Source organism: Oryctolagus cuniculus, chromosome X, assembly GCF_051225735.1.
Source record: "Oryctolagus cuniculus isolate XC-2025 breed Fujian yellow rabbit chromosome X, ASM5122573v1, whole genome shotgun sequence".
NCBI classification, from domain to species: Eukaryota; Metazoa; Chordata; class Mammalia; order Lagomorpha; family Leporidae; genus Oryctolagus; species Oryctolagus cuniculus.
This window is the reverse complement of record NC_142888.1, coordinates 26,882,501-26,908,384: the sequence shown is the minus strand read 5'-3', so window position 1 is coordinate 26,908,384 and position 25,884 is coordinate 26,882,501. Positions and strand designations below refer to the sequence as shown.

Sequence of the window (25,884 nt, the reverse complement as noted above, 5' to 3'; positions counted from 1 at the left end):
AGAAGATGGCCCAAGTCCTTGGGCTCCTGTACCTGCGTGGGAGATCTGGAAGAAGTTCCTGGCCTTTGACTTCAGATGGGCCCAGTTCCAGCTATCGCTGCCATTTGATGAGTGAACCAGCAGATGGAAGACCATTCATTCTCTTTCTCTCTCTCTCTCTCTCTCTCTCTCTCTCTCCATATGTATATATATATATACACATATATATATGTAAATCTGTAACTCTACCTCTCAAATGAATAAATTTTTAAAAACTCTTTAAAAAAAAGAAATGTAGCGCATAGTGCAAATTGTAATGATAATGTGTAAAGAAAATTGTCCTGTATCCATGTGGATGGCATCAACTGCATAACTAATAGTTGTGTGCCTTTTTCACCCATTTAAAAAATTAAATTTATTTTTAAAATTCTGTGTAATATACGCTTGTAGGAAAAGCAATTTTTGGTGCTTTATAAGGTAGACCTTTTTTGCCCCATAAAAGAAAAAAAGCTTGAGTGATTTTGATTTGTTTTTGCAAATCGTAAGATCCCAGTGATGCATGATCATTCTGTGATTGTACTGTGGGCGAGTTATAAGTTCTTCCCAAAGTTTAATTGTAGATGCTTAAATTTTGGAAAATGCCATTTTAAATTTTGTAGTGTGTTTCTTTCACACATTGCCCATCACACAGTCTTTATGTTGCTGTTAGATATACTGCTTTTCTTCAAGTTTGGACTGTCAGGTTTAATGATGCCAGAGATCTTTGAAAGGGAATATTCATATTTTTAACCTAAAAATGAGTTTATATATAAATTTGAGCCCAAGAAATCGGCTTTTAGATTTTAGAAGATTTGCTCCAGTCTCTGCCTTCACAAAAGGGGCTTCAGTACATTAGCTGAACGTCAGTTCCATGTGCTTTAGTATTAAATCACCTTTCCCTAATATTTTGCTGGATTTCAACTGTACATGAAAAAGTACTGTTGCACATAGATAGCTAGTTTGCTCAATTCATGGGAAGATGCGACATTGGAACTTTGTTCCTTTTCAGCCACCTTCTTCACAGACAATTCACAGAAACTGAAGAAGGTTCCTGATAAGAGAGTCTGTGTTTCCAGAGCAAGTCATTCGATTCTTCTTGTTGCTGCACAGTGTTATCTGTGCATGCTGGCATTATCTATTTTATTGGGATCACAAACACACTTCATTACATACTTTGCAGCTAAATATTTGACTATTGCAAACTTTAATAATTTTCCAGCAGGAAGCTTCTTTAAAGTCTGTAAATTAAGTGATGAAATGGTGGGTGCTAATGAACGTCAATGTTCTGCGTAATGCTCTAAGCCCATTCATTATTTGGTCCATGTCTACAGTCTAGTTGCAAAAGTTATAGTCTGGTCTCAACTAGTACACATCCTGGTCCTTAGATTTGGGTTCCTCTATGCACAAGTTAGTGGGACACATAACCCATGATGGTTCTCTTATAGCTTCTTTCCATCTGGTCCAATTTAAATGTTTTTTTTTTAATTAGGCAGAGTTAGACAGTGAGAGAGAGAGAGAGACAGAGAGAAAGGTCTTCCTTCCGTTGGTTCACTCCCCAGATGGCTGCTACGGCCAGCACACTGCGCCAATCCGAAGCCAGGAGCCAGGTGCTTCCTCCTGGTCTCCCATGCAGGTGCAGGGGCCCAAGGACTTGGGCCATCCTCCACTGCCCTCCCAGGCTACAGCAGAGAGCTGGACTGGAAGAGGAGCAACCAGAACTAGGACCCGGCACCCATATAGGATGCAGGCGCCACAGGCGGAGGGTTAACCAAGTGAGCCACGGCACTGGCCCCCCAATTTAAATGTTGATTTTGATAACCACTGCACATAAGCTATCAGCAAAAAAAGGCTTCTATTTGGGTACTAAGGACCCAGGAGAGAGTGAGGTGTCATGGAGTCTGATAAAAATGAAATTTGAGTTCATGCTTTGAGTGTGCATAAAAAGTGACATATCAGCTGATTTTCTCACATTTATGCTGGAAAGTACAGTATCAGGAGATTTGAATTCCATATTTCCACCAACTTTATTCTGCCTCATTTAACACAGCCCATCTTAAAACTAGAATGTGACCTTCATATGGAGCTGTGCTGACATCCTTGAGACAGAACAATGAAGCACATCGGTGTGGCTGTGTGTGGTCATAGCTGAACCACTGCCAGAGACTTGGCAGGGAGCAGGCCTGTCTGTGAGCTAGACCCTGCGGGACAGTCTGTTCCCCTTTACAGCTGTTCACATTTCCTTGTTTTGCCTTGGTGCTGGGGAGAAGGGAGGAGCTAATGAAAAGCAGAAAACTTGGGTAACTAATTCCATTACAAAAAGAAAGCAGACAACAAGAGATTCATTTCTGGTTTTCCTCCAGGGATTGTTTATCAGCATTCTTCCCTCCCCCTTCCTCCCCACTCCATACCTCAGCTTTACAAATCCAAAGGTATTTCAAAGAGTTCATGGGAAGCGAAATGAAAAGATAAGTTTATTTTGGTGCCAAAAAATTTGGAAATCCACGCACAATGCAGTCTCTGAAGATTTCATTTAAAAATGCATATTATGAAGAAACGATACTTGGCTTTCACATTTTTTGGCCACAAGATAATTGTAAATATATCTTTGAATTCTGTTGCTGATGAACTTTGTGAAGCCCCCTTATCTGCATGATTAGCTTCAAGTTTCAGGAAAGCAAATAGCAAAAGGAAATGAAATATATTTTGTCCCACTTTACCTTGAGTTTAAGCTTCTAGAGCAAGGGTTGGCAAGCTACAGCCCTCAGGCCAAATCCAGCCAGCCAGCCAGCTGTTTTGTAAATAAGGTTTCATCAGAACACAGCGATACCCATTCTTTGATGGATTGTTAACTGCTGTCTCTGCACAATGCAGCAGTTGAGTGATTATGACAGAGATGGAATGGCCCACAAAGCCTAAAATATCTCCTGTCTGGCCAGGATAGGATTAGGATCCTAACATTCTTTAACACGCCAAGGCTTGCAATTGCCAGGCTAATAGCTTTCAAGTCATATTGAGTGTATTTTTTCCTTGCAGCATTTTGTATAGTTTTTCCCCCCCCTCCAATATTTGCCGAATCTGGCACAAGGTTTTGTGTGATAGTGAATTCTACTACAAGTGGAGGAGGCCTGGTATACAGAGAAAGTGTTGTGTGTTAGTAGGCCAACTTCTAGGCTTTGCTGCTCTGGCTAGCTGATGCTGAGCACAGCACTTCCCCGACTCCTTTACTTTCTCCTTAAAATGGAGGAGTTGGAGCATGTTGATATCTATGTCTCTTCTACCTTGAAAATATTGTGAAGTAAGTCAGACTTGCAAGATCCAAATAAAAGAATTAGGGAGGGGACATTTAGCCTAGCAGTTAAGACTCCAGCTCCCCCACCCCACCCCATTGCAAACCTTGGGAGGCAGTTGTGATGGGGCAAGGACTTGAGTTCCTATCATCCATGTGGGAGACCCAGATTATGTTCCTAGAGTGAATCAGTGGGTGGGAGCTCACTCTTGTGCTCCCTGGCTCACTCGCTCACTCTCTCTCTCTCTCTCAAGTAAATTCTTTTAAAACAATTTTTAAAGAGCTATATATGGGCGCCGCGGCTCACTAGGCTAATCCTCCGTCTGCGGCGCCAGCACATCAGGTTCTAGTCCCGGTTGGGGAGCTGGTTCTGTCCCGGTTGCTCCTCTTCCAGTCCAGCTCTCTGCTATGGCCTGGGCAGTGGAGGATGGCCCAAGTGCTTGGGCCCTGCACCCGCATGGGAGACCAGGAGGAAGCACCTGGCTCTTGGCTTCGGATCAGCGCAGCTCAGGCCGTAGTGGCCATTTGGGGGGTGAACCAACAGAAGGGAGACCTTTCTCTCTGTCTCTCTCTCTCACTGTCTAACTCTGCCTGTCAAAAAAAAAAAGAGCTATATATGGTCAAAATGTATTTCATAATTTTGAAGTAGTTTTTTTTATTATATAAGCAGGACCAAAGAGAAATGATATCTGGTTTCTAAAGAAACAAGCTAAATAAATATTCTTGGTGTGTTTATTTTTATGTTACTCTGAATTTTTTTATTGCTTCTTGACCTTTTGGCTATGATCAAGTGTACTCTGAATTTTTTACAGATATCTATTTATAATCTACAAGCTAGTTCAAATACTCATTTTTAAATAAACTTTTAATTTAGGAATAGTTTTAAATTTACAAAACAATGATCATGAAGTGGTACAAAAGAGTTCCCATACACCACACCCCACACCCAACTCCCCCATTAACATCTTATATCAGTATGATATATTTGTCACACATAGTAAACTACACTACACTTTCCCTATTACTAATATCTCTTGATATTACTTACTAAACATCTGTGTTTACTCACTAAACATCTGTTAATCAGCCCCATGCTAGGTACTGCAGCATAATGTCAAAGAACTCAAGAGTGTAGTCGTGGAAAAGAGAGAAGCGCTTCATCGACATGTTATGATCACATATTTCAGACAGCTAGTTCCTCCTAGGCTATTGATGCTGTATATTTTCCGTTGGTCTCCACAGCACCCTGTTGGCTCCTACGCCCAGAGGCCACCCCATAGCTCCTTAATTCTGGGTCCTCTTGCTCTATGCAGTTGGTCCTCTTGAGCAGGACTCCATCAAGTTGGCTCCAGCCAGATTACCTTCTAAGGCATCTCCTAGACTCAAGGAAAACACACATTCTTATCCACTATGGGCTGCCCTTAGTAGTCTCCAGCCAGAAAGAGGCAGGCACCATTATCTTTTCACTTAGGATCCCAAACACCACACATCAGTCTGCCCCAAGGAGTCTCTCACGCACAGATCCTTCCTAGTGCACCCACATGGGGCCACAAGCTGCTGGCACCTTCAATTCTATGCATGGTTGTTTTGGAGCATCTACCACTCTTCACTTGGCGTGAAGGGAGGACAGGATTCTCTCTTCTTTCCTCCCCAACAAGAAAGAGAAGGGAAAAATCAAACACTTGCTCTCTTCAGTCCTGTGACTCCTACAAATTCCAGGCTTCTGCCTCAGTTAGTGGTGAATATGGAAGTTCCATTTGTGGCTGCCTTTGAGCAAACGCCGAAGGGCAGACCTGGCAACTTCCTAGCAGACTTGGTGTCATTGCTCTTGGCCTTAGCTGAAAATCTAAGATAGCAAGTAAGGTCCCAAGTCATGTTATTATATGTACATATTCTTTGTATGTAATGGAATTGGGGCGGGGGATCGAGGGTAATAAAGAACCCAACTACCTCTCATTTGTCCCCAGACCTTGGCAAACATCTGAACTTCTAGTCCTGCATAGGCAGCATACAATATGAAGATGGTCCACAAGCATAAGAAGTCCAAAAGCACCATGTTTCTGCTTACTGTTTTGAAACATTTAATGTTCCGTTGCACTTACTTGTTTCCATTGGTGACTTCTTATTTACCTGTTTTGCCACATTTCCCAAATACTTTTTTTTAAACTGGGATCACTCAACAACAAGTATTTTTAGTCTAAACGGTAAAAATACGGCCACAGAAATTGAAGGAGAAATTGAAAGTTGGTATGTAATGCATACACATACAGATTGCCTCCAATTTAGGGCTGCCAATGAGATCATTCCTAGTTGATATTGCTTGGGACAAAAGGATCATAAGTTTCTGAGCCTTTGGTTATAATTGGAATTCATGAGCTATGAGCTATGTGAGAACAGTAACTCTCAGCTTTTTCATCTCTGTCACATCAGCAAATAGAGCCCATTGCCTAGAATATAGCAGGACCTCAGTAAATACCAGGCGGACAGATGGGAGGATGAGTATGTGGATGAGCCAACAAGAGGCCGTGACAAAATGAGCCCTTTCTCCAACCCTCTTCCCGCTTCCGTTCCAACTTGCCCCTTTGGCTAACAAGCAGGCAATTGAGATTTACTGTGTATTTATTCCTAGCTACGTGGACACCATCCTCTCTATCCAGTGCCTGCTTGGAGAGCTCCAGGTCTAGTGCCCTCCTAGGAGCTAAGGGGGTAGAACCTAGTGCCCCCAACATCAACCAGAAGGCCCCTCCTTTTAATTCCTTCCTACTGTATCTGCCTTTCATGTGAAGCATCCCATCTGCCTCTTATCCTGCCACTAATGCCATTGAACTTTATATGTATGTGCGATTGAACTGAATCAGGCAGACCAAAGAAGCAGAAGAAAATGTGGTCTGAGCACCATTCTTGGAACAGGACCTTGAAAGTGTTGAGACTCCAAGTACCTGTATGCCACTTATGAAGTCATAGAGCTTCTCACTTTACCACTGCCTCCAATTTCCTCATTTTTGAAGTGGGAATACTAGGGGTACCAACCTCATAGGATTGTTTGAAGTCAAATGAGTGAATATATGTTAAGAATTTAGACTAGCAACTCACATCTAGTAAATGCTCAATAAAAGTAGCAGTTATTGTTATTACTAGTACAACTGTTCTCAAAAGTTAGCACTGAGCATATAACTTATAAATAGCTAAGAAGTTTATTAAAAGACAAATTTCTGGGCCTCCTACAATTTGGATCCAGGAAGGCTAAAGTAGGGCCCCAGGGACCTAACTTTTAATAAGCAACCCAGCTGATTCTGCCACAGTCCTCAAGAAACTATACTAACAGAAAGCCTTGGGAACTGGGCTTAGCATAGTAAAACCAGGCCAAAAATGAAAAGTCTGGGGCTGGCTCTGTGGCACAGCAGGTTAGCCCTGGCCTGAAATGCCAGCATCCCATATGGGCATTGGTTTGTGTCCCGGCTGCTCCTCTTCTGATCCAGCTCTCTGCTATGGCCTGGGTAGCAGTGGAAGATGGCCCAAGTCCTTGGGCCCCTGCACCCGCGTGGGAGACCGGAGGAAGCTCCTGGCTCTTAGCTTTGGATCAGTGCAGCTCTGGCTGTTGCGGCCATCTGGGGAGTAAACCAGTGGATGGAAGACCTCTCTCTCTGTCTCTGCCTCTCTCTGTAACTCTCTTTCAAATAAATAAAATAAATCTTTTAAAAAGTGAAAAGTCTACAGTGTGGGGTTGTGGAATTTTTGTTGGCATGTAAAAAAATAACATCCATTTATTAAATGTATAAATAGAAACTAATTCTAGTCATAGTTGAAAATGTTTAAAATAATGTTAGTGATAAAAATAGGTTTGAGGCTGGCGCCGTGGCTCACTTGCCTAATCCTTCACCTGCGGCGCCGGTACCCTGGGTTCTAGTCCCGGTTGGGGCGCCGGATTCTGTCCCGGTTGCTCCTCTTCCAGTCCAGCTCTCTGCTGTGGCCCGGGAAGGCAGTGGAGGATGGCCCAAGTGCTTGGGTCCTGCACCTGCATGGGAGACCAGGAGGAAGCACCTGGCTCCTGGCTTCGGATTGGCGCAGTGCGACGGCTGTAGCGGCCATTTGGGGGGTGAACCAAAAGAAGGAAGACCTTTCTCTCTGTCTCTCTCTCTCTCTCACTGTCTAACTCTGCCTGTCAAAATAAATAAACAGGTTTGAGACTTTTTAAACATCTTTTCATTATTCATCTAGGTGTTTAAAAGTTTGCTTGATCACTCATATTATGACATGTGAGGTGATAACTGTCTTTAAATTTTTACATATTTTGATTGTGACTAAGACTGCTTAATATGAGATTTACCCTTTTAAGTGCATGGTACAGTGTTGTTAACTATAGGCCCAGAGTCACACAGCAGATCTCTAGAGTTTATTCATCTTGAAAGTGTTATATATTTTAAATATTTTTTTTAACTTATGGTTCCTTAGTTGTGGGGATATTTTTGTCTTGTCTTAGATTTGGAGATTTTATTGCTTATATTCAGTATCTCGTTTGTTTCTATAGGCTGGTCTAGAATCACCATTCATAACATTATTTCCATAAGAAAATATATTCTCTTGTTCCAAATATCAAAATTAACAGTCTTTAGAAACAGAAACCATTCAGAAGATGGAAACTGCCCATGTATGTTTCATAGGGATGTGAGCAGGCCTTTGTCAACCAGCCACATACCACTAGTTCTCTAAAATGTTAATATATTTTAAATAGAGCACCGTTTTACTGGTCTACTTATTTATTTAACTGCCAGTTTTGTAGTGCTTTCTAAACTCATACTATCATATAAAAATGGTCCTGGAGGCAGGCACTTGAAACAGCTGTTAACTCACTACTTGGGATGCCGGCATCCCACATAGCAGTGCCTGGGTTTGAGTCCCCACTCCACTGCCAATTCCAGCTTCCTGATAATGTGCACCCTGGAAGGCGGCAGGTGTTGGCTCAACTACTTGGGAGATCTGGATGGACTTGTTCAAGGCTCCTGACTTCAGTCCTGGCTGTGGCTTTTGTAGGCATTTTGGAGAGTAAACCAGTAGATGGGGAACATAGCTATCTCTCTCCCTCTCTCTCTGTAACTCTGCCTTTTTGAAAAGAAAAATAAATTAATATTTTAATGCAGTTCTAAACTACTGATTTTTTCCTCTAAAAATGAAATTAATGTTCTTCAGAAAGTTAAACGTTGGATCATTTACATCTGTGGAGTTTTTTTTTTTTTAATGTAGTTAGTTTCTTTTCAGTGTCTTCTCATACTCTGAATTTGTGAAGTCAAAAGGAAAGATGTTGAAGGCCTTGACTTCCAGCTGAAGGCTACCAGCACTGATTCTGTTAATGCCCTGGTACAGCAAGCATACACCTTTTGTGAGAACATTTGCCCTTTCCCAAGATTTAGGTTTCTGTGAAAATCCTTTCAGGCATGTCTTAACCAGAAAGCGTTCTTTCATTTTACTCAGTATCCATGTTATTGAATGTTGCTTCTGTCAGAAGGCAAGAAAACCACTGTGGTTGCTGAAATATTGACCAATTTAAAATGCCAAGCAAATTGCCACATTGACCAAATTTTGGTCTATTTAAAGGTAATTTTTTTAGAAAAAGATAGCCAAAGACTCATTTTCTGACAAGTTTAATTGAACAATTAAGGATTATTAACAAGAGGATTCCACTGAAATCATCAACTTGCCTTTTGGGGACAAAATATTATTTAGTGAAATAGTAAATATAAACCTGTGAAGTTTAGCAAAGAATTATGAGTGTTGATCGGATTTTCTTCTTTGCTTTTTAGCTGTATGACAAGATTAACACAAAGTCGTCACCACAAATCAGGAATCCTCCGAGTGATGCAGTACAGAGAGCCAAAGAGGTAAGTGATGTATTTTGTAAAAGTATCTGGTATCATCGGATTTGCTACCTTTATTGAAGACATTACTGCTGCACATTAAGAGGCAGTTTCCTTGGAGTGCGCACAGTTTGACTCATTTTACTCAGATTTAGTATGTCTAAGTTTATCGCTGAGCATGCATCAAGAAAAGAAAAAACAATCTCAGCAGCAATATGGTCTAGATTTCTAGTTCTGGTTCTGCTATGTCAACTTGAATACATTAACATATCAATTTCACTCTTTTTTTTCCTGTTTTAAAAAATAAAGTGATTTTATTGCATTCAGTGGGAATAGATATGCTATGAAAATTTGAGTTGCTTTTTTTAAGGTGGTAGAATTTAAAAGTCAAATTGAAAGGTAATTTCTGTAGCAGTTAAATATACCAAATTCAAGCAGGTCATTTTTATGAATTGTCAGTGTGTGGCTGTATGTGTCACAAACTTTTTAAAAACTGATTTATTGTGGATACTTGATATCACAGAAAGTCTGGAAAATAAAAATTTATCCATAATCCCATCAGCCTACACCACAGTTCCATTTCTGCATACAGTTGTCCAGTCAGTATCTACTTGCATATAAATTGGTATGTAGTCACCATAAAATGCACTTTTTAAACCTAGTATTATATAAGAAGCATTTTTCCATGTTTCTACTTGGTTTTCATAAATAGAACTTCTAATGACTTCATCATATGTCTTCAGCCTAATGCTCTCCCAACTGAGCTATTTAGCCAAATGTGACATATTTCTTCAGTATTATTAAATTACAATGAATTAGCAATTCCTCCATTGTTAGACACCCAGGGTTTTGTTTTGTTTTGTTTCATTTTTTGATCTTATGAAAGTCTTTATACAAATAAACATTTCCCTTTTAAAGAAGTACTTCTCATAAATAAAATCCCAGAGTAGAAAAGTATGAAATTCCTAATCTCAGCCAGCACTGTGGCCTAGAAGGTTAAACCTCTGCCTGCGGCACCAGCATCCCATATGGGCGCCACTTTGAGACCCGGCTGCTCCACTTCCAATCCAGCTCCTTGCTAATGCACCTGGGAAAGCAGCATAAGATGGCCAAGTACTTTGGCCCCTGCACTCACATGGGAGACCTGGAAGAAGCTCCTGGCTCCTGCCTTTTCCAGCACCAGCTGTTGTGTACATTTGGGTAGTGAACCAGCAGATAGAAGATTCTCATTCTCTTTCTCTCTCTCTCTCTCTCTCTCTCTCTCTCTCTTTCTCTCTCTTTCTCTCTCTTTCTCTAGCTCTACCCTTCAAGTAAATAATAAATCTTTAAAAGAAGACATAATCTCTTACCTACCAGGTTTTTTTTAAGATTTATTTATTTAGAGGCAAAGTTATAGATAGAGAGAGGGATAGAAAGAGAAAAAGGTTTTCCATCCACTGGTTTACTCCTCAAATGGCCACAACAGCCAGAGCTGAGCTGATCTGAATCCAGGAGCCAGGAGCTTCTTCCATGTGGGTGCAGGGGCCCAAGCAATTGAGCCATCTCCTACTGCTTTCCCAGGCCAAAAGCAGAGAGCTGGATTGGAGGAACAGCCGGGACTAGAACCAGCACCCATATGGGATGCTGGCACCAGAGGTGAAGGCTTAGCCTACTGTACCACAGAGCTGGCTCCAGCATACCAGATTCTAAACACAAGAGCTGTACTGGAGGATACTGTATCTTCACTGAGAAGTGACAGAGATCATGAGAGCTGTCAGGACAAGCCTGGAGAGTTTGTCTCTGAATTTGCCCACCACCTTATCTTCAACTAGAAGCAGAGACACTCTGGGAACAATTTGGCTCAACTGCATAGTGAACACTGGTGAAGTTTTCCACTTAGCCATTCTTAGAAGACCACACCTCTGTACTTAAAATCGTGGGCTGAGAGAGTAGCAAGGGCCCAGAGAGCGTGGTTTCATCCTTTCATTCCTCTGGCAACTAAACTCTAGAAGCCTAAATCCACCGAGGAGAGTTGGTTTATCATCAGCAAGCAATGTGAATTAACAGCATAAGCGAGACTTGTCAACAGGGAGTTTGGCTAAGGAAGAAACCCTGTAGTGTGTATGTGTGTTCTTCCCTGAGACAGCTGTTGAGTAGCACAGAGCATGATAGGGACCGTGCTGAAATCTAAGGCTCATGCTAAGTGACCTCACACCACCCCTTCCTGCCCCAGTGTGAAGCTCCAGAAAGGTTCTCACAGGCAGGTGAGAGTCCCACTGGGTGGACAAGTGCGTGGCCTTGAAACAATGGTGCTGAAGCGATCTTTGATTGGCTCAGTGGTTGGCGCTCAGTTGCATGCAGTGTGTGAACCCTCTCAATGAAACCATCCATCTGCAGATAGAATAGCAGCGGTGTTGCCTCAGAAAAGAACCAAGTTCTCCCGTGTGCTCCTATCCCGTCATCAGGTTAAACGGACCAGCTCTAGCCTGGTGGTAAGGGAGAGCTTCAGAAGAACACTTTGATTTGAAAACAACCATGTTGGCCTGTGCAAAGGAAATGTAAACAACTAATTAGTGAAGAACACTTGAGTGGAAGGAGAAAGGAAAGTTTCTCAGAGCTGGTCTCTTGGGTTCCCTGACGTTTAATACCAGGAGCCACTGGCAGAGACCTGATTTTCTCTAGGTGGGGAGATGAGTATGGAGAATGACAGTGGTCCTGCCAGGCTACAAGGAAAAGTACTTCCATGTATTCCTATTTAATTAAATATTCTTCTTAGTAGTCTCCTTTAAGTTGTTTTTATTTGAGCCTGTGTCATCCTTCTAAAAGAAATTTGCAGTACTGTTAATATACAAGAAAGCTGTTATTAATGTTTAGTGCAGATTGATTTTGATCATAAGCTTGTAAAAGCTTTTGTGGAGATATTCTCTCATTAAGTTAATGAAGTTGCTTGAACCTGTAATAAATACATGGTATAGGCTTGTCACTTTTTGTATTTTTTGATAACCTTTTGATTTATAGTTGAATAACATAGGCAAACCACTATAGCAATTTGTTTCCTTTCTATTACTATCAATACCACTTTCATATGCTAATATTTTAATAAAATAAGAAATTTTTCAAAATAATTGTCTTCCATAAGAATCCACTCATATGTTTTAATTTACAGGAATTCCACATTTTGTAAATCTTGTATCACACTTGCACTATTATATACCTTGCTTATTTTTTAGGTATTGGAAGAAATTTCATGTTACCCTGAGAATAATGATGCAAAGGAGCTGAAGCGCATTTTAACACAACCTCATTTCATGGTAAGTAGCAATTAAACTTCCATAGAACTAAAATTCTACTTTCAGAAGAAGTTTTTAGCAACCCTTATAAAATATAGCCAACTTCATCAAATACATGTTTATCCATATACAGTCATGCATTGCTTAAGCATGGGGATACATTCTGACAAATGTGTCCTTAGACCATTTCATAATTGTATGAACATCATACTTGCATAAGCCTACATGATATGGGCTGTAGAGTATTTATATATACTGTAGCCTATTCCTCCTAGGGCCATGCTGAACAACACACTACATGAAATTAAGAGAATGATACAATCAAAGGCACATAAACATGATGTGTGTAAGACTGCTGTCTGGAGTAACACAGCATAATGTTTTATGGTAAATATTTTTTGTAAGTGGAAAGAGTACACTCTAAATGATCAAGGGGGCAGGTGTTTGGAGCAGTAGTTGAGCTCCACTCGGGGTACCCAGATCCCATGTCAGAGTGCCCAGTTCTAGTTCTGGCTACTCCACATCTGATCCAGCGTTCAGCTGATACACATCATCCTGGGAGGCCACAGATAACGGCTGGAAGCTGGAAGCCAGGAACTCAATTTGGGTCTCCCACATGGGTGACAGGAAGCCAATTACTTGAGCCATCACCTGCTGCCTCCCAGGGTACACATCAGCAGGGAGCACATAACCGGGAGTGGAGGCAGCCATCAAACTCAGCCGCTCTCATGTGGAATGCAGATGTCTCAACGAGCACCTTAACCAGTAGGCCAAGTGCCTGTCCCTTAAGCTTTCTTAAAAAAAAAATCTGAAAGGGCCTTTTTTCTGTTTGCATATGAACTTAAGCTTATATTAGGTTTTATTTTGTGGTAGCAATCTTTTAACTGGCAAATCTTGTTTAATATCAAATATGACCTTATGTAGTGAAATAATTTGAGCATTTTTCTTTAAAAGTTTGATTTTGGCATCATTTTATAATTGTGGGTTTATTCTTCCTTACAAACAATACATCAGATACAAAGTTTTTGCTTATTTGATTGAAAAGAATGAATGGAAACAATTGCCAAAAAAGGGTAAACATTTTCTGCAACCCATATGACATCAAAGACTAGCATTATCCCGATGAAAGCATAGCTGTCTGTTTACCTGCCTATACATCTTACCGTCATGCAAAACGTGCTTTTTTTAAATTCACATATCAGGGGCCAGCATTGTGGTGCAGCAGGTTAAACTGCGGCTTATGACGTTGGCATCCCATATCAGAGCACTGGCTACTCTGCTTCCAATCCAGCTTCCTGCTAATGTGCCTCAGAAGTAGCGGATGCTGGCCTAAGTGCTTAAGTCCCTGCTACCAATGTGGGAGATCAAGATGGTATTCCTGACTCCTCGCTTCAGGGTAGCCATCACTTGTTTTTATTTTCAGCCCTAAATCTTTCTTCAGTGGCCTCAGTCACACTGGAGAAAGGACTTGCTCATATAGCACAACCTCCTGTGCGGGCTCAGGAGTCCCAGTGCAGGGCGCTCAGAGCACTTGTGAGGAAGCTATTGTGGAACCCTACTTTCAAGCTATGTGTTGTGTGGTGCCCCTCAACCCTCCTTGCCCAAAGCACAGTTTAAATCAGCCATCAGATTTTGGCAATATCTGCCATTTCCATTAGAAACCCAAGTGCATATATGAGGGTATCTCAAGAAGGTCATGGAAATTAGAATTGAAAGAAAAGGTTATTTTGGTGTAAAAAATATTCTAAAGTGCATGCATAGTTTTTTCATAATACACATTTTTCAGGAACTTTTTAAAAAATTCTTCAAATGCATGGATACTAAAATTTTTGCACCAAAGTAAACTTATCTTTTAATTCATTTTCCATGAGCTTTTTGAAGTACCCTTGTATTGCTCAAAGCTTATTTTCTACTGATGACAAATCAACACTATTTTCTTTCTGACATTATCATATTGTTACCAGATTTTTGCCTGGTGTGTGCTTTAAGATTAAAACAGCCAAGTTATAACTTTGATAAGCTTTTTAATTAAATAAGTTAATTTCAGATGCTGAGACTTATACTTTCAAAGCAGTTTTAATTGTGCTTCTTTATCTTCAGATATTTCATTACCACACAGATCACAGATTAAAACAACTAAATTTATAGTTAGCACACAAGAAAATGCAATCTGTATAAATCTCCAAACATACTGATATTCAGCTGTAAATTCTCTTTGAAATATAAGTGTTCAAATATTTATGCTTATTAAAAATGTTTTTATCATGGTATAAAAAGTGCCATGAGTGGAAGGATGTCCTTTTTTAGAGAAACAAGGGACATTTATTATCCAAGTTCACCAAGATGAGTATAAGATATCAGTACAAAGAAATCACTTTTCCTTCAATAATGGGCTTGGCCCAAAAAATTTATAATAACAATTGTCAACTTATTTTTCATTTAGGCGAGGACTCCAAAAAACAGAAATGAACAAAAACATTAAATAGGTTTAGACTTTGAATTCCATATCATACATGGTAATTTGGAAAATTACATTTTTCAGGTACATTTATGTGTGTGTTTCTTTTACTAAATCCTGTGTTATAAATTATCTTCATCCAAGAGTGTTGTTATTAATACCATCAATGAAAAGTATTTGCTCAATAAACCAATTACATTTTAAGATTTATTTATTTACTTACTTGAAAGGCAGAGTGTCAGAGAGAGAGAGAGAGATCTTCCATCTCTCCAAATGGCCACAACAGCTAGAGCAGGGCCAGGCTAAAGCCAGGAGCCAGGAACTCCATCCTGGTCTCCCACATATGTGACAGGGACCCAAGCACTTGGGCCATCATCTACCACCTTCTCAGGCACATTAGCAGAAAGCTGGACTGGAAGCAGAGCAGCCAGGACTTGAACTGGCACTCTGATATGAGATGCCGCGTCACAAGCTGTGGCTTAACCACACCACAACACTGGACCCAATACACCAGTTATTGCACTGTTTCTTTTTAAATTTTTGTTTTTACTTTAACCACAATACAAATTTGCCAGTTCTATTCATCAGTGATTCTTTCTGCTAAGTTATTGGAAGTTATACTATGTCAGCCTTTGAACAAGCACATTTTCATAGCATCCGACAGCACCTATAACCCAGGTAATCAACAAATACATCCATTCATTGAGTCACTTCCTGCCTCATTCATTCGTACGTTTTATTAAACATCCACCTGTCATGACTGTTATAAAGAAATTGGGGTCTAGTTATATGGCTATATGATGAGCTTTGAGATCTCTTTAGATAGGAGACACCTTTAAGAGGCTAAGAATAACCTTCTGTATGTTTGTATAATAGATTTCTGCTGGAATACCAGTGTTATTAATATTTTCCTTGCTTCCTAAAATGCCAGGCCTTACTTCAGACTCATGACGTAGTGGCCCATGAAGTTTACAGTGATGAAGCATTGAGGGTCACCCCTCCTCCCACCTCTCCCTATTTAAATGGCGACTCTCCAGAAAGCGCTAACGGAGACATGGACATGGAGAATGTGACCAGAGTCCGGCTGGTACAGTTCCAAAAGAATACGGATGAACCCATGGTAAGCAGAAAAAGAAAGTTTTCTCTACTCTCATGACATGCCAGCATGAGTTGGATCAGCTAACTTCAACCTGGACTTCTAGGAGGTGGGGAGCAAAGGAGGACACAGAAGTTCTAAGGAAATCAGTTTCCTGATCTTCAGGTCCCCCCTACACTCCTTTCCTAGGGTTGTTCTGCCTGACTCCGTGACTTAGGGTGCAGCTTCTCCACACCTCTCCTTTCCCAGTTGCCTTTCAACTACAGAGAGAGAGACAGACAGACAGACAGACACTAACCGTACATACTTCAAAGTATAAAAGCCTCTGGGGTAGCAAAGAAAGGGCCAATTTGGCATTCGGAAAGCAAATTGCTAATGACATTGTAAAACAGCATCCTTTTACAAATCCAGTCCTTTGCATACTTTCTGCCTTCAACAAAGTTCAAAGATGACTAATTCAGAAGAGAGTCAATGGATTGAGTAACATTGCTATGATACAGTTTCTACTGAATGTGAATTGCTTTGCTCAGTGATTAGGACTAGAGCTAGAATAGAACTGCTGCGAAACCTTGCCTCATTCTCACAGAATTCTCATAGATTGGGCAGATCAAGGAGAGACTCCTGAGTGTTACCTGAATACAGCAAGGGAGAGGGGGTACCATTCAGGCAAACCAAACAGCATGTGCAGAAACCTGGTAGTGAAAAGTTTCTCAGCACAGTTTCTCTCTCTTTTTTTTTTTTTTCTTTTGACAGGCAGAGTGGACAGTGAGAGAGAGAGACAGAGAGAAAGGTCTTCCTTTTGCCGTTGGTTCACCCCCCGATGGCCACCGCAGCCGGCATGCTGTGGCCTGCGCATCGCACTGATCCGAAGCCAGGAACCAGGTGCTTCTCCTGGTCTCCCATGGGGTGCAGGGCCCAAGCACTTGGGCCATCCTCCACTGCACTCCCGGGCCACAGCAGAGATCTGGCCTGGAAGAGGGGCAACCGGGACAGAATCCGGCGCCCCGACTGGGACTAGAACCCAGTGTGCTGGTGCCGAAAGGCGGAGGATTAGCCTATTGAGCCACAGCGCCAGCCTTCTCAGCACAGTTTCAAAATGAAAAGAAGGCACTGTGGCTGGACCGCAGGCAACAAAATGAGTGATGAGAACAGGGGCACAAGTGGCGAAAGGCACGTAAAGGATTCTGTTCATCTTCAAAGTAGCAGGAGACTACAGAAGGGTTTTAAGCAGGGAGATAAGATCAGGGTTTTTTGTTTTTTTGTTTTTTTGTTTTTTTTGAGAGGTAGAGTTACAGTGAGAGGGAGAGACAGACAGAAAGGTCTTCCATCCACTGGTTCACTCCCCAAATGGCCACAACGGCCGGAGCTAAGCCAATCTGAAGCCAGGAGCTTCTTCCAGGTCTCCCATGCGGGTGCAGAGGCCAAAGCACCTGGGCCATCTTCTACTGCTTTCACAGGCCACAGCAGAGAGCTGGATCAGAAGAGGAGCAGCTGGGACTAGAACCAGCGCCCATATGGGATGCCAGCACTGCAAGTGGAAGATTAATCTTCTGCACTACAGCGCTGGCCCCCAGATTTTTATTTTAGAAATACCACTCTGGAGAAGATATTTGAGGGGACCGCAGTGGATATAGGGAGACCAGAGAAAAAGCTGTTACTGCAACGGTTGTAAATATGAGATGATGAAGCTTTGAACTAGAGACATGGGTGCTGAGGTGGGAAAAAGTAAACAGATATTGGAAATAGCAAACAAATACAATCAGTAAATTTTACTTAATAAAGGATGAATATAAATAATATAATTAATATTAATAAATTAAATCCTTAATAAAGGTTTGACATTGGGGACAGAAGGAGAAGCAAGGCTCAAGGGCGACCCATAAGCTTTAGGTTTGTACAAGTTCAGAGAAGATGCCTATCAGGAAAAAACCATGCATAGATTTCAAAATCTTTTGTACAAAAGTAAATGTACTTTAATTCCATTTTTTTTTCTGTGACCTTTTTGGAGTATCCTCGGATGACTGAGTGAGCAATGAGACAGGCACATTGAAACAGGAACATCAGACAACTTCCAGGTTTGAAGGAGGAATCATAACTGTATCAGACTTAAGTATTCATATCTTTTCCTCAGGACATAGGAAAGGGATATTGGGATATAGAAAAACATGGCTTACTCAAGAAAGTTGCCCGATTGCCTTCCAGATTAAAGGAAAAGTTACACAACTATGGTTTTGTGTGTGTGTGTGTGTGTTTTTTTTGACAGGCAGAGTGGACAGTGAGAGAGAGACAGAGAGAAAGGTCTTCCTTTTGCCGTTGGTTCACCCTCCAGTGGCCGCCGTGGCCTGCGCACCGCACTGATCCGAAGGCAGGAGCCAGGTGCTTCTCCTGGTCTCCCATGGGGTGCAGGGCCCAAGCACTTGGGCCATCCTCCACTGCACTCCTGGGCCACAGCAGAGAGCAGCTGGCCTGGAAGGGGGGCAACCGGGACAGAATCTGGCGCCCCGACCGGGACTAGAACCCAGTGTGCTGGCGCCGCTAGGTGGAGGATTAGCCTAGTGAGCCGGGGCGCCGGCCACAACTATGGTTCTGTGACCATGATTTCCAGAGAGACCTTAACTCTAGACATCTGTGGTTATGGTTCTCATTCACTGTTCTTTGCCGGTTATATGATGCTATCTTGCAGCAGGAATGGAGGCTAGCAGGTCCCCTCACCCCTGCTGGGGCTCTAGAAGCAACTCTTTGGCTTAAAAGCATGATCAGCAACTGCCTTGGGCAAATCACTTCATGTCAGTGGGCCTCAGTGTGCTCCTCTCCAAAAGCAGATTTGACTAAATGGTCCCCAGGATCCCTCCCAGCTCTGAAAGTCTAACATTCCATTCATGCATTTCATATATTCCATCAGCCATTCAACTCATGTGTGTTAAGTCCCTACTTCGTGCAGATCCCTGCAGTAGATGCCAGTGATACAGTGGCAGGTAAGACGTGGTCCCTTGGCAAGCTCACTTTCCACAGGCTGGCTCCATTAAGCTGACAGGCTTACAGCTTAGTGCAGTTTGTGTGTCGAGCCCAGTTATGACAGAGCTGGCAAGAAGAGAAGACTATCATAGAGAAGCAGGAAGAAGGGGTGATGTTGAGCCAGGGGAAGTAGACGGGAAAGTGGAAGGGAACAAAAGAAGGAGGCCCCGAAAGTCTCTTGTGATCATCTTGTTCTGAAGCAGCCCAGTGACAGCTCTTGATCTGCTGTATGAAACAGACCAGGTAAAAGAATGCAACTGGGATCGCAGAAAGCAGAAGGACTTTTTAGAGGACACTCAAGGCCATCTTTGCTTTCTGAAAAAGTAATTATCTATTACTCTTGATTCAACTCAATTTGCTTGCTTGGTTGCCTTATTTGACACATGGAAGATATCCCTGTAGCGTCTCATGTGCTCTTTGGCCTTCCTACACTGTGCCCATTCTCAACTCCCATTACATCCTATGTTTTCCCATTTGTAACGTCATACTCACAATTATTTCTCTGTTGATTTTGACTCCCATAGTTATGAGTGACAAGGAAAGCTTGAACTAGCCTCCGCTACTACCTCCCTACCCCCACCCCCAAGCTGGTAGGTTCAGGAGTAAGCACCTAACCCAAGCTGAGCTAATCCCTTCCCTGGAATTTGCAAACTTGAGAACAGAGAAAACAGAAGTCAGTTCGTCTCTCTAGAGAAATGTTTGGGGCAGACAAAATAAGAAATGTTAACTACAGTTTGTTTGAGGCAAACTATCACTAGTCATGAGAGATTCTATCAGTCTCTTTCACTGTCGCCCCTAGCAGAACGTCTGCCCCATAATAAGTTCACAGTAATGCTGGCTGAATGAATACATAATTCTGTTAGTTTCAAAGGTGGAACCTCCATTGTACCATCATTTCCCTTATGAAATTAGATGTGCCTTAACGCATTCATTTACAACATTTTTCCAGGAACACTTCTCTTGGAAACTGTAAATGTTAGTTGCACAGATTGGAAATGAAACTTAAACATTATAACTGAATGTTGGGACTAGAAATATTTTGATCAACCAGTTTGCACGTTGCTCACCTACCACTTCCAAGAACTACAAAATAGGAACCATGCAAAAATAATACCAAGGTGTATCATAATTATATTCCTTAGAACCCATGATAAACAAAATCTTAAAAACAGAGCCAGTAAAAATGAAATGTTATATACAGAGGAGCAAAGCTAAAGATGATATTCATTTCTTTAAAAAGATATTAATTTATTTGAAAGGCAGAGTTAGTGGGAGAGATGGAGGGAAATCTTTTTTTTTTTTTTTATTTTTTGACAGGCAGAGTGGACAGTGAGAGAGAAAGACAGAGAGAAAGGTCTTCCTTTGCCGTTGGTTCACCCTCCAATGGCCGCCGCGGCCGGCGCACCACGCTGATCCGATGGCAGGAGCCAGGAGCCAGGTGCTTTTCCTGGTCTCCCATGGGGTGCAGGGCCCAAGCACCTGGGCCATCCTCCACTGCATTCCCGGGCCACAGCAGAGAGCTAGCCTGGAAGAGGGGCAACCGGGACAGAATCCGGCGCCCCAACCGGAACTAGAACCCGGTGTGCTGGTGCCGCTAGGCGGAGGATTAGCCTAGTGAGCCGCGGCGCCGGCTGGGAAATCTTAATATCGTCTGGTTCACTCCCCAAATGGCCGCAATGGCTGGGACTGTGCCAGGCCAAAGCCAGGATCCAGGAGCTTCATCTGGGTCTGCCACGTAGGTGGCAGGGGCCCAAGGACTTGGGCCATCTGCTGCCTCCCCAGGCTCATTAGCAGAGAGCTGGATTGGAAGTGGAGCTGGTACCCTTATAAGGGTGCAGCAGGCAGCAGCTTAACTGACTGCACCACAACACCAACCCCTGAAATCAATTTCTTACCAGAAACATAACAAACAAGAACTGTGTCTTTAAAGTGTTTTTAAAAAAACTCTCAACTTAGAATTCTAAACCCAGCAAAGATATCTTTCAAAAACAAAGACTAGGGGCCAGCTCTGTGGTATAGCAGGTAAATCAGCTTCCTGCAGTGCCAGCATCCCCTATGGGCACCGGTTCAAGTCCTGGCTGCTCCACTTCCAATCCACCAATCCAGCTTTATGCTACAGCCTGGGAAAGCAGTAGAAGATGACCCAAGTGCTTGGACCCCTGTACCCACATGGGAGACCCGGAAGAAGCTCCTGGCTCCTGGCTTTGGATCAGCCCTGCTCCAGCCATTTCGGCCGTATGGGGAGTGAACCAGCAGATGGAAGACCTCTCTCTCTCTTTCTGCCTCTCCCTCTCTCTCTGTGTAACTGACTTTCAAATAAATCTTTTAAAAAAAGACAAAAATAAAAATAATTTCAGATATACTAATACACCAAAGCTGAAAGAATTCAGCAAACTACATTGTAAGATTAAAGGATATCCTCCGGGAGTGCAGTGGAGGATGGCCCAGGTCCTTGGGCCCTGCACCCCATGGGAGACCAGGATAAGTACCTGGCTCCTGCCATCGGATCAGCGCAGTGCGCCGGCCGGCGGCGGCCATTGGAGGGTGAACCAACGGCAAAAGGAAGACCTTTCTCTCTGTCTCTCTCTCACTGTCTTTCTGCCTGTTAAAAAAGAAAAAAAAAAGGATATCCTGTAGATAGAAGAAAAGTGGTAACATGGAAATCTGGACTTACACAAAGGAAAATGAGCACTGGAAATGTTAACTACATGGGTAAATTTAAGTTGTTCTTATCAGTTCAATCACGTTCAAAGATAATTGGCAGTTTGAACAAAAATAACAGTGTGCTTTAGGGGTTACAGCGTATGTGTATATGCTATTTAAAAACTGAATTTGTAGTTTAAAAACATCCCTCAAATAAAACTACAGGCCAAGATGGTGAATTCTACAAAACATGTAAGTATAATAGATAATACTAATTCACACAACTCTTACCGAAACATTGAAAGGAAGGGATTTTTCCCAACTCATTATATAAGGCTAGTATTCCCCTGATACCAAAACTGGTAATGATATTAAGAGAAAACAAACTACAGACTGATATCTCTCATGATTATTCATGTAACAAAAACTAAAGATTTTAGCAAAGCAAATTTAACAGTATATGAAAAGGTTAATATGTGCTCACAATGGCAGCACATGTAGTAAAATAAATTGTACAGAAAATGCTATCATTGGATTTGTATAAGGATTATGCACAAGTGCACGAAGTAGTCCAATATCATTCAAAAAGAAGAATATGTTATGACCAAGTAAGCATTAATCAGGAATACAGCTTTACTTTTCATAGACAAAGCTAGAAATCATTTAATGGGTAAACAGATAACCAAACTGGTATATTCATATAATGAATAATCACTCAGCAAGAACAAAGAATGCAGTATTAATACACGCAAAAACATGGTAGAATCTGAAAATGATTATGCTAAAAAATGATGTGCTGAGTGAAAAAAGCAATAAAAAAAAAGAGCACACACTCTTATGATTCCATTTGTAGACAGTGCAAACTCATCTGTGGTCAGCAAAAGTCCATCAGTGGTCACTTGGGTCTGTGGCAGGGAGGGCATGGAGGGATGGGAGTAGATTACCAATGGATGTAAGAAAGCATGTGGAGGGGCCGGCGCTGTGGCTCACTTGGTTAATCCTCCACCTGTGGCGTCAGCATCCCATATGGGTGCTGGGTTCTAGTCCCAGTTGCTCCTCTTCCAGTCCAGCTGTGGCCCGGGAGGGCAGTGGAGGATGGCCCAAGTGTTTGGGCCCTGCACCCGCATGGGAGACCAGGAGGAAGCCCCTGGCTCCTGGCTTCAGATCAGCATAGCTCCAGCCGTTGCAGCCATTTGTGGGGTGAACCAACAGAAGGAAGACCTTTCTCTCTCTCTCTCTCTCTCTCTCTCTCTCTCTCTCTCTCACTGTCTAACTCTGCCTGTCAAATAAAAAAAAAGCATGTGGAAGTATAGATAAATTATAGATAAATTCACTATCCTGATTGTGGTGAGAGTTTCACATGTGTATGCTTATGTCAAACTTCTCAATTTGTGCATTTTAAATATGTATGTCAATTATATGTCAATAAAAACTCATTTTAGGGAGCAGGAATTTAGCCTAGTGGTTAAGACACCTGCATCCTATATTGGAGTAACTGAGTTCATTTCCCAGCTCCAGCTGTTGACAGCAGCTTCCTGCTAATGAAGTCCCTGGAAGGCAGTGGTGATGACCTAAATAGTTGGATCTCTGCCACCCATGGGGGAGACCCAGATTGAGTTCCTGGTGCCTGGCTTCTGCCTTGCCCAGCCCTAGTCACTGCAGGCATCAGCAAATGGGAGATCTGTCTGTTTTTCTTTCTCTTGCTGTCTCAAATTAAAAGAAAACTTTTTAGAAAATAATTGGCAACATGGAAAATAATCATATTATTATTTAAAAGCAGTATATGAAATGTATATCTTTACAGCAATCAAAATGCCCAAATAGTGCTTTTGTCATATTTTTTGTATGTGGGCTAATGGTCTGTTCCTTTTTTTTTTTTTTGTATTTTCTTTAACATTTTCCTAACTTCTATAGTTAGAATTATCTACAGAAAAATAAAAACTATAAAAAGCAGCATTTTCTCACAATAATTCTACTTTTACTGAACTTTATTTTTTTGCAGGGAATCACTTTAAAAATGAATGAGCTAAACCATTGTATTGTTGCAAGAATTATGCATGGGGGCATGATTCACAGGCAAGGTAAGTTTCATATAGAACTCCTTCTTTGCCTTCTTTTACTTTTTTCCTAAAGCCCAGCAAAGAAAATACTTTTTATGACCCATATGAAAGAGCTGTTTAGGTTATCTTTAATCACTGCTGGCCTCTATTTGTTGTTCTTCATCTGCACATGCTCCAGTGTACAGATAATGAAGAAAGGTTATAATTAGAGTTCTGCTTGTTAGAGCATTCTGGATCACTCATTATTAGATGTGATTTATTAGCGGTCACATGAGATAAAGCCCCAGGTAGGGGAGACATCTATTCTGGCATACTAGGATGGATGCCTGGATAGATGGATGGGTGGATGGATGGATAGATGGATGGGTAGATGGATGGATGGGTAGATAAATGGGTAGATGGATAGAAAGAGAGAGGGAAAGAAAGTAAATAAGTAAGTTAAATAACAATTTGAGAATTGCTTTCTCATTCAGGAATGAGATATGCTGTTTATAAATTAGGACATCATCATAAAAAAGTGTTAATTGTTAAAGGAACAACAGTGGTCACTGTGCACTTGCTCCCCAGGTGGGACCTCTGTCCCTATTGAATTGTAGTATGAGAATCAACTGCAAATTCTCTCCCCAGACTGTGCTCTATATATTGTGTGTGGGTGTGGGGGCAAATTGTTGAAATCTATGATTAGCATAGAGATGGTCCTCTATATATAAAGTTGTACTAAAAATGATCCATAATGAAGAAGGAGATGGGAGAGGGAATGGGAGGTGGGAAGGGAGCAGGGTCGGGGGCATGGGGGAAAGAACCACTGTATTCCTAAAGTTGTATCTATGTAAAAATGCATTCATTGAATAAAAAAATTAAGACATCATAGGGTTGGATAAAACAAAAATTAAGTGGTAAAATAAGAAATATCAAATCAATGGTTAAGTTCCTGATACCTGCTACAGTAACCTGCAGTCATTCTGAGGAGCGAGTTCAATAAGTACTGAAGTAGATGAAGAATGATATTTTGAGAAAATAGAACTTCAGTTAACTCTCAAAAGATGGCCAAGATTTAGACATGTAGATGCAGTCTCGTCTTTGAAAGCACTGAGTTATATGCACTTAGCATTCCAAGGATGTTCCAAAAATGGCTCTCCTAGCAGACTCCTTTTCTTTGAGATGAAGTTATTTTTGTACTTAAAAACCTCTTTCCTTATCCCCAGAGAGCAAGAAGTAATACCTTAAGCATTTGAGTGCCTTATTCTTCTCTTTGGAGAAGGCCACTGTGAATACGAGGTGACGCATGGCATCGTTGTTGCTTACAGGGGAATCTTTATAGGCATAGGGAATGTACAACACTCACGTAGCATGGGAGGATGTTTGACTTTCGATTCCAGTGTATATACTTTTTCTTTGTTAATTTTTTTAAAATATTTATTTATTTATTTATTTGAAAGGCAGAGTTACAGAGAGGCAGAGGGAGAAAGAAAGAGAGAGAGGTCTTTCATCCACTGGTTCACTCCCCAAATAGCCACAATGACTAGAGCTGCGCCAATCCGAAGCCAGGAGCTTCCTCCGGGTCTCCCATGTGGGTGCAGGGGCCCAAGGACTTGGGGCATCTTCTACTGCTTTCCCAGGCCACAGCAGAGAGCTAGTGGGTCAGCTGGGACTCGAACCAGCGCCCATTTGGGATGCCGGCACTGCAGGTGGTGGTTTAAGATTTTGCTATTTATTCAGTAAAGTCACATAAACTGTTTCGTTCCTTCACTGGCTAGAATCTGCAGAGTTTAATAGAAGTGGCATGATAGGCATCCTTATCCTGTTGCTGTTTTTAAAAGGAATCTTTCCAATGTTTCCTCATTAAAAATAATGGTTACTATAGATTTTTAGTATATATCACTTTTTAAGACTAAGGAAGTTCCTTATATATTCTTATTAGTTGCTAAGAATTTTGGTTATGAGTGGGTTTTGAATTTTATCGAATGCTTTTTTTTGCATCTTATAAGATGGTCATTTATTTTCCTTTTTATCCGTTAATGTGATCAATAGCTTTTAAAGATTTCCTAATGATAAATTACCCTTGTATTTCTCAAATAAACCCAGCTTAATCATTATGTATTCTCTTTATTGTGGAATGCTCAATTCTGTATGCTAATGTTTTGTTTAGGATTTTGATATTTGCATTTATCAGTTAAACTGGCCTGT

At 41.5% G+C, this 25,884-nt stretch overlaps 1 protein-coding gene across 16 annotated transcripts in view; it reads left to right on the top strand.

The window, feature by feature from the left end:
• Window positions 1–25,884, top strand: part of CASK (calcium/calmodulin dependent serine protein kinase) — a 366,640-nt gene that overhangs the window by 297,530 nt on the left and 43,226 nt on the right. For all 16 annotated transcript variants that reach the window (XM_089324399.1, XM_089324403.1, XM_089324402.1 and 13 more), the window contains 4 exons: window positions 9,103–9,180; window positions 12,366–12,446; window positions 15,815–16,003; window positions 23,640–23,718. In XM_089324399.1, coding sequence (XP_089180525.1) covers window positions 9,103–9,180; window positions 12,366–12,446; window positions 15,815–16,003; window positions 23,640–23,718 — 427 coding nt within the window. The remainder of the gene's footprint in view (window positions 1–9,102; window positions 9,181–12,365; window positions 12,447–15,814; window positions 16,004–23,639; window positions 23,719–25,884) is intronic.